Source organism: Penaeus chinensis, chromosome 9 (assembly GCF_019202785.1).
Source record: "Penaeus chinensis breed Huanghai No. 1 chromosome 9, ASM1920278v2, whole genome shotgun sequence".
Taxonomy (NCBI): Eukaryota; Metazoa; Arthropoda; class Malacostraca; order Decapoda; family Penaeidae; genus Penaeus; species Penaeus chinensis.
Window position 1 is genome coordinate 38,349,705 of NC_061827.1, and position 10,000 is coordinate 38,359,704.

Sequence of the window (10,000 nt, forward strand, 5' to 3'; positions counted from 1 at the left end):
TGCCCAGGAGGTGTTCATACAGTCAGTTGATACATTTCATAAAGTCTTTTTGTGATGCACAGAAATAAAACACAGAAATAAAACAAAACCCAAAAGTCACACGAGGAACAAGGGACCCACGTTGTTTCAAATCAAACCAGTTTATGCCACAGATGGAATATCAAAGCAAATACATGAAAATTAGCAGATCTATTCTTTAGTCTAGTTTTATTACATTAGGTATAGTACAAACTGATCCCACTACAGAAAAAAATGGCAATGTATTAACTGCCAGCTGAGTCTATGAACACCAAGGAGGAGCATCTCTACGTGCGTTTGGTGAGCCCAACCTTTTTCCCCGTCATCGTAAATTATGCGTTTGAGCCGTCTCATACGCCTCTTAGGCGCTTGGTTCTTATATAGCATTTCTGTCTGATTTGCCAATTCTTGAAGGCATGCAAAAAAAATTCATCATTTAAGAAAAAAAGGAAAAAGAAAGGAAAGCATCCACATATCTTCAAGCAACAGCATCACAGATGGATCATAAATATCTCATTATATGTTCTATAAATGCATGTTTCTCTAAAGTCATACAGGCCCATTAACTAAGTATTCAAATTACTGAATTTAATGAATTGACTGACAAAGTTCTTATTTTAGAGAAGCAACGATACGGATATTGTAAAATTAAACACTCAACACTATCCTGCACTCCACTGCATGTCAAGCCTAAATCAGTAAAGAAGATCCAACCTAACTCAAGAAAAAACAAAAAAAAAAAAAAAAACATTATCAACCTCCAATAAATTTCATTGCAAGGAAAAAAAAGTATATGAATAAAAATGAATAAATAAATAAATAGATAAATAAAAACTCCAAACCACTACACACATTCACTGTAGGCAAACCACGAATATGTTTCTAATTTTTCTTATATCTTACCTCCAAATGCTGACTGTTTCTCCAAGTTAAAAGCACCTTTAACAGTGATGGTGGTCACAAGGACTGGCTTTTTGACACAGGAATACCAGCGGATTCGAGGCTGATCCAAAATGAGCTCTCTGGAAATGTAAGGAATGTGTGTGTCAAACTGAAAAACTGACATAGAACATTAGCCTCAATACTATGAAACAACACAATGAAAAAAGAAAGAAAGAAAGAAAGAAAAAAAATGTTTTCAATAGCATACCTTGCACTGGCATCCTTGGATGTGAACATTCTCATAATAAATTCTCCAGTTTCGTCAGGCTTAAACGTAGTGGGTATGAGAACATAGCGTCCCTGTTTCAACTGTTCACGCAGAAATATTGCACGTGTGCGGATGTAGTCTGATGTGGCTATACTCTCATGTATCCTGTGAACACGGTATTTCCTGTTTTCCTCGACCTGAAATTTTCAAATTTTATGTTAAAATTTAAATAAAAGTACTCTAAAGAAAATGTCTGTTATAAAATGTATCTTGTATCTACCATATATGTTATTCAATAAAGTTAGAGATCTTTCTTATGTTGTAGTTATAACTTATAAGTTAGAAGTTCAGAGATGCATGTGAACACAGGATGAGCTTTTCTTGGTCTGCCTTCACACCCATTATTATAGCTCTAATCACTTTAATATAGGTACTTATGGTATGTTCTAAACTTTTCTTGACTTATTATAACCAATGTCTAGACGGCTCTGACAATAACAACTGCATTTCATCGATTAAGGGCTAAAATCTGTTACCCTGCAATGGCTCAGATCTGGTATGGGGTAACTATCACACCTTCATTATGTGGAATCCAATGACAAGGTTCTGGATCCCCTCCTGCTTCCTATCACGAGTGTCTTTCTGCATCAGCTGGAATATAACATCATCACTCTCCTCCCTGATATCAAACCTGAAATGTTGAAAAAAAAAGAAAAAAAAAAAGGTAAGCAAGTAAGTAAATTACATTAGTTCTAGTCAATGTCATGCCAAAGATATCTCAATCTAATATGGCCAGGAACTAAAAACCATTTCGAGTTCCCTAAACAGAAAGCATAAAATAGAAAACAGCAGTAAGATTACCTTAGCTTACATGTACCTGTTGTACTTGGAACAATTAAGGTGTATAACTTGCCACCCAGGTTTGAAAATCTGCTTACCGATACTGTGGATTACGCAAAAAAGAATCCTTGTGGTTTGGACAGCCTCCCGCCCGGTCTGAGTTGTGGCCCCGAATGCCGATGGTCCATGCATCCATAAAGACAGTTTCATGCCACGTTTTGCTAAGACTGAAGACTTTGGTGTTGATAAGGAAACAGATAGAGAGGTCGGTGAAGTGCTCCACAAAGTCATCAAATGTCATCCTAAAAATGCAAGGAAAATTCACAGTTGTGAATAAATGATTCAGGTATATAGAGGAACATGTTGTACCTTTATACACTTGACTATTTTAATACAAGGACTATCAAAATGTGTTTTTAACTTTTATGTACAATTTGCCTTGAAAGCTATAAAACCAATATTCTATAAAACTTGTATGCTATTTCTTAGTAAAAAAAAAATACTGTAGAGGATATAATAGTCTCTTTCAAAATCAGCCATATTTCACTTACCAAAACTCTCCATCATCTTCAAAAGTCAGTCCTAATTTTTCTCTCTCTGATGCCGAGACTTTTGACCATTCTGGCGATCTGTTGGGTATTCATCATGCTTTAAAAAATGGCTAGTTTTCCTAGTATTAATCAATCTATATCAGTAAAACTGTAAATCCTGTCCATTATTCAAATTGCTTTTATTATAAGGTATCTCTACTGAGAAATACACTACATTTATAAGACATATTCCAAACATCAACAACATGCACTCTTGCTAACTTATAAAAAAGAAAACAGAGGAAAAAAAAAAGTCAAAAGATGCAAAACCTGCTGAAAAATCACTTGTAATCCTAAATAACATCAAGAAAAGTTCTGGTGTTGAAATAAACAATCTTCATTAGTTAGCAAGCTGATACAAATACAAGAAGAGGAAGGATGGAGATTCAGGTAGAGCTAAAGAAGTAAATAAAAAGAGAATAAAGTAGTAGATAAATAAAATAAAATAAAACAACTTAGTAGCAGATTAGGGTCCAGGGATTAACTTCTGCATTTACAAAGGGAATTATCCTCCTTCGCACATAGCGAAAATAACAAAGATCCGCACAGCCATACTTAATCTACTCATAAAAACAAATCTCAACTTTGAGATAATTATGATATCCTCTTCAAACCAAATATTTCATAAGAAAGTACTTTTGTGTTATCAAGATGTATCCTGATTATCTGGGTTAACACTGCATTTGCACAATCATAAGAACAGATATTTACAAAATAAAAAAATTAATCACCTTAATACTCAATATGAAGTGTCCATTCAGTTATTTTTTTATTTTTTTTTTACAACATGAACATTTATATTCTAGCTACACAAACAAATCCCTCTGTCAAAGAGAGAATAAAGAATTGTGTGCTTCTATACAATTAAACAATTATTAATGGATTCCCTTCTCAGTGGTGAACAACAGCATGGCAGCCTTACATCTGGGTGACTGTAACAATGGCTATTTTGGGATGGATGGAAAGAAATTATATATACATTTTTTTCTAATTCTGCAATCTCATAGAGGTCCATACGCTAATTTTGCAGTTATATATCCACATCTTATTGGTGTGCAATTACAGTAATCAACTCTGTTACTGAGCAAAGCTTATTGAGCAATAAGCAGCAATCAACTCATCTACACAATAAATAAAAAGATAAAAAAATGAAAAATGTTACTAAACTTACTGAACTATGTGAGAAGGATCAGTGCAAGCACTTGGTAAAAGGGGATTTGTGTATCACATTGACACTAAACAAACACTGATGGTAGTATTTCTTTCTTATCTGATGGATGCAGTATACAAATAAGAGTAAATGAAACTGAGAAACCAAGACTCATAAAAGTAAGTAAATTTGTATACCCAACAAACAGGGATTAGACTATCAATAAATATACCATCAAACAAAGGCGAGAGATTTTGTATTCGTAAACAAGTGTCAAAACTAAATAAAAGATATAGCAGAACTAATAAGAGATATAACATGCTTCAAAACAACAACAACAACAACAAAAATGAAGTGAAAAGAACTCTTGAATGCAAGGCTGAATTCCTGCACCCGAAAAACAAAATAAATGAAAAACAAAAACAAAATAAAATAAAAATATCTAAGTAATATATCTAAAAAATGTCATAAAACTGAAATATCCACACAATGAACTGGAAAACAGACTAGACCAAGGCAACTGAAGTGGGGCAATAATAATGCAAAAAGCTAATATAATATCATATCAGTGACCATTCCAAAAGATAAAACAGTATCAGGTCTTTGGCCAATGAAAAAAACTGAAATAAAAACAAATCTAAGGCCATTAAAAATATGCTTAACATCAAGTAGTGAAAAAACAGGACATATCTTCTAAATTTGTATTTCCCTTCCTTAACAAACCTTCTTGCATTTTACCACCCCAGTCGAACACCGCCTAAATCTAAACCTCTTGCCTACGGTGCATGTGTTTAGTGAATGTGGTACACACATTCCTCACACCTACTGTCAAAGAAATCCATTCTACTTTTTTATGTTCTTTAAAATAAAAGAGCAAAAAAATTAAGATTCACCAAGTTACAGCTGTTTCGTTGTGCAAAACTTTGTGAAACACACACTATAAGTATTCACCTGGAGTACATTTTGGTCAGTTCCGAGGTAGTGTACACAAATCCACTCCTTTCTTTACTGTAAAACAATCAATCTTCTTGTGAAAACATGCTCCACTGCTACAAACAGAGCAAGTTTTACATACGTTAAATACAACTGCTAAGGTGCATATATAGCTTCAACAAAAGAAAAGGCAGTGAGATATATTTAATAAAATAATTTAAGCCTCGTTTCAAGAATTATGCGTTCACAGGATAACTATCATCATGTTTTTAGAGTATTCCCTTTTCCATATGGATGAGAAGCTTGTGCTAAGTATGAATAGATGTGTTTGAAAGTGTGATTATTGCAAAGTATGAGGATGAGAGTGACGATAAGGATGAAGATATGCGGGAGTGAGTGACAATAACTATGAAGGTGGAAAATGAGGGTTTTCCTGGTGGGAAATGAGAATGATAGTAAGGGTGAAGATGAATATGAGAGGTGTACAGTATCCAATGCATCAAAAGTAGAAAAAAGTATGAAAGAGTATGAATATCTTGAACTGTGAAGCTATTCTTTCTCATTCACACCATTTTTCTGAATATGAGACATAGTGAGAGAAGGAAGGTCAAGAATGAGGGTAAGGATAAGAATGAAACATGCTTTAATCCTCCCAGGATGACATATGACAATCATTATTAGGTATGAACATGAACCAATGCAAAAGACAGTATTGTTTTTGTATTTTTTTTTTTTTATCATGCTTTTCTGAATTGTGTTAACCCCAGCCCACTCCCACCCCATGAGTACACAATTTGATTAAATGTTATTCTTAATATGCAAGTTATATAGCCCCCCCCCCAAAAAAAAAAAAAAAAAAAAAAAAAAAAAAAAAAAAAAAAAAATAACATATGATAATTTTTCTAATTTCTCAGTCAAGCTCTGAATTCTCCTGTCTTTTTGAGTCAAACTAAAGGTGGAAAATATAGGCCATAGGCTGAAGATGAAAGTGGACATGTGTGCTTTTGCCTTTTCTTCTTGTGCTTGTGGATGGAGCGAAACTGAAGCTGGTAAAGGTATATTTCAAGTCAGAGAAAAAATTCAGAATAAGCTGTCCCATGCTGAGGCTTTAGTGAGGTTGAAAAAAGTACTTGCAGTAAAAATGACCCAAGTAATTTATACGGCCCATTCCTGTACTAAAAAAATCCTAGGTTTAATATCAATAATTAAATTTCTTAAATTCATAAGCTTAATGTTCCATGGAAACATAATAATATGGGATAGCTCACCTACTTCATTGCAACAATTCTTTTATGCTTTTTCATGAATGTCTCTGAAAACCCCATTTGATTTAAAATCTTAATTAGTAATATTTGTGACAACTGTGTGCTTTGAATGACAGGGATTCTAACCCCTTAAAGACTAAAATATACTGTCTGGTCCTCCCTTTCCAATATTCTTTAGCATTTATCCATTATCCTCATCCTATTTTCATGACTAGCAAACAGACATATTTTCCTCTCTTCAGCAATATTTGCAAAATTATTATATAGTCATCGCTCTGGTCTTCAATTAGCTATTTGTCTCCTGTAACATATGATGTATATGTAATTTGGAGTACTGTAAATTAGTAATAATAATAATAATAATAATAATAATAATAATAATAATAATTATGATAACAATCATAATAATAATGATAATAATAATAATAATAAAAAAAAATAATAACAATAATAATAAAAAAAAGAAAAAATGCAAACACATGGTCATCATTCACTGTTGCCATTTGGTTCAAGTTTCATTTCACATTTTCGAAATTGCTCTTTCACAGTTCAAACTCATAATAAAAGTTTTTCTACAAATATGGTTATTTATAATTTCTTGAAAAGGAACCTAAGAATTAATTCTCAGAATCTTTGCAGGTAAGAGATGCCAATCCAAGGAATGCTTTGTAACTTATCATTCCCACCAATTCAATTTAAACAAATATCAGATGAAACAAACTGAATAACACATAAAACACCACTATGACCCAATATATGTCAAATATGCAAAAACTTTTGAAATGTGACTTTGTGCAAGCACTGAACAGTACGAAGCCTTGGTAAAATACTGGTTATCATATCAAGCACAGGTGACTGGTGACCAATATACTAATACTGTTTCAAAACAGCATTCTGGAACATAAATAAAAAGTTGCCTCAAGAAAAAAAAAAAAAAAAAAAATGATGTGATTTCTGTAATACTTTGCAAAAAAGCAGATAATCATAATCTACATTTGTGCTTATCATTTTGTTTCTAAATGGTACACATTACCTTTCTGTCCTGAAATAACTGCAGCCGAGCATGGAAATAAGACCAGACCAGATACATACATTTTGGGTATAAGGACAAAGAGTTAAGATATTGATGGAGTCACAGCCCTGGAAAGGAGGAGGGCTTGCATGCATTTTCAAGCCATGAATGAGTCCTCCTTTTGGACACAATCACCAAATAAAAAGTTTTACAGTTAAAGTAGCACACAAAATGTCTTTATATGAAAAGGATTAGGGGGAATAAATGAATAATAATAATAATACAAAATAACACTGAAAAAATGTTACAAATGATGGATGTATTTTTTGTATGAATGTGAATAGCAGTTCTATGACAAAACTTGTGTGCTACACCAACTACAGACAAGATTATAAAATTCCTTCTACAGAGGATATGAGGATTCAAGAACCATTACATGATAACCAAGACTTTACAGTTCCCAACCTCTATAACTAAGAGAGTAGTCAATCAACTGCAAAGAAAACATTGCAACATACACAGCCCTCAAGCGACATTCAGTAAAATTCTAACACAAAAAGCAAGTAAATATATATAATGGCACAAATGTAATTCAAATATGTCACTTGTGTGTGTCTATATCTGTGTGTGCATGTGTGTGTATGTACATGTGCTTATGTGTAAGTGTATGTGTGTGTGTAATATCACAAAATTTAAATGGAATAAGAGCTTTAGCAAAAAAAAAAAATGGTATTACAATAAATTATCTATTCATCACAATATAGACCAAAAAAGAGAATAAAATATTAACACAACTTCTCCATTAATTTCACAAAGTGGAAGATGTCCTTTCAGTAAATTAATGAATGAATTAACTAATGAATTCAATCTAAACCTTCTTAAGATCTTTGCAAAGATAAAGCTAACAAAAAATCACAAAGAACAAGAACAAAATTCTCACTCAAAAGCTGAAAATATGTATGTTTCCCATAAAGACTATTTCTATATAGATTTAATCCAAAGCCAGAACATAAAATCTGAGAAACGGCTTGCTTCATCACAGTAAAACAGTGAAGAGTCTCTTCCTTACTTCCAAATGCAATACCTTACTTGCATTCAGTAGTAAACAAGGCTCTTAAAATGAAAAAAAAAAATAAATAAATAAAAAAATAAATAAAAACAGTAAAACAGACTTGTTAAATATCTATGCACGGGAAATAACTAAGAGAAAGGAGACGGCGCAGCGTTAACTTACCCATCGCTAAATGCTCCGTTCCACTCGCGTTCACCCCATGGGTTTTTGAGGCGGACCATGCGGATCTTCTGCGCTCCCCTGCCGCGTGAAAAGGACATTAGGGTATGCAAGAAAGGTTTCGGGTAAGGAGACAATTAGGATTAAAGTACAATCAAACCCATATATGTGATATATGGAATCAAGGGCATCATATTATCATTCATCAAAACAGTAGAAAATATCCTTCATGAGATAATACTCATACATGTACTTGACAAAAATGTATTTTGACACTTTTTTTTTTCTTTTTTTTCTTTTTTTTTTTTAATGGTTGGGTGTGTTCCTAATACACAGAAAAATATAGCTAATGATTTAATACTTCCAATAATTTATCTACATCATACGACATTCCACATCAATACTTGTTTAACCATCCTTGAAGTGCATTGTTAATTTTTAATTTCAATGCTGTTTTAAAATATATACACATTAGTACTGGCATGCTGCACTCTAAAACAATTATTTTAAATGTTGCAAATACTCTACAAAACATTTCAAATCTTAAACACCATCAAAATCATTAACTCATTCATGCAACTATACCTTACACATCCATTCATGGATTACTAATATCATCAGCATACTTCCAGTGAAACATTTACATATAATTCACAAGTTTTTTTCTAATAACAATAGCACAAACAAATTTACAATCCCATTCTTAATTTAAATATTCTGACACAATAACCTTTTAGAGTCCTTTACCTCTCTATCCAAGTTTTTTCTTTAAATATATAGTTATCTGCATTTCCATATCTGTGCTTCCTTATGTCTAGCTACTAAAATTCAGTTCAACTCATCAATCGCTATTTCTTAATCTGTGCTTGCAATATCTGATTATCTAAGTATTTGTGTACTGGTGGCCTGTATTTATGTACATCATGAGTGTAACAGACATTATAAATACAATTAAAGTAAAATTATTTCTCATTATAATTACAACAACGAGGTTATGTTCACAAGTAAATCTATAGTGACATACACAGACATAAACTTCAGTGGATACGAAACACAGCCACAATAGTAATAAGAATAAGAATAATAAAAATAAATAAATAAATAAACAAATGTATTCTAAGAAAAAAACATATTCTTTCGATGGTATCTGGAAAATCTACCTCATTTCTATCGCTGCTGTTCAAGAGGAATCAAATTTGACTTCTAAAACTTTTATTTTTACTTTAATTATATTACTTCACACTTCCTGGCTGTGTTTCATTTCATTTTCTATACATTACTGTGTTCGTGGACTGTCGTTCAGTGGGTATATATATACACATAATAGTTTGTTTTTTACCTCTTAATGTATGGCCATCCATCTGGCACATACACTAGGTTAATATCAACAGGCACATGACTGGGAAAAAGAAGGCAGTTAAAAGAATAACACTCGACTGTGACTAAAATGTTGTTACTATATAGATTTAAATCTTTTGGCTTCAGCATATTAATCAAATACTGTTATCACTGATAACCCATGCAGGAAAATCAGCAACCTATTAGTAAGAACTAACAAACTCTTTCAATCACAAAAAGGACAATATAAAAAATTTGAATGTTTCATATACTGCCAAAAAATGATTATAACAATAACAATAACAATAACAATAAAAAATAATAATAACAATAATAATAATAATAATAATGCCACCAATGAAGTAATAAATAAATCAGTAAAAAAAAAAAAATACAAAAAAATAAAAATATTTCTTGCAGCATATAAACCCGAATAAAAGTTTGGAAATAAAAAAAAAACAGGACCTCAAAAA

At 32.1% G+C, this 10,000-nt stretch overlaps 1 protein-coding gene across 8 annotated transcripts in view; it reads right to left on the bottom strand.

The window, feature by feature from the left end:
* The window catches only part of LOC125028872 (calpain-5-like), a 44,557-nt gene that overhangs the window by 2,562 nt on the left and 31,995 nt on the right, over window positions 1–10,000 (bottom strand). For 6 of the 8 annotated variants that reach the window (XM_047618438.1, XM_047618434.1, XM_047618439.1 and 3 more), the window contains 7 exons: window positions 8,193–8,270; window positions 4,700–4,756; window positions 2,560–2,637; window positions 2,107–2,310; window positions 1,745–1,859; window positions 1,169–1,365; window positions 922–1,040 (listed from right to left, as the gene is read on the bottom strand). In XM_047618438.1, coding sequence (XP_047474394.1) covers window positions 922–1,040; window positions 1,169–1,365; window positions 1,745–1,859; window positions 2,107–2,310; window positions 2,560–2,637; window positions 4,700–4,756; window positions 8,193–8,270 — 848 coding nt within the window. The remainder of the gene's footprint in view (window positions 1–921; window positions 1,041–1,168; window positions 1,366–1,744; window positions 1,860–2,106; window positions 2,311–2,559; window positions 2,638–4,699; window positions 4,757–8,192; window positions 8,271–10,000) is intronic. The other 2 variants (XM_047618440.1, XM_047618441.1) reach the window with 1 other exon arrangement.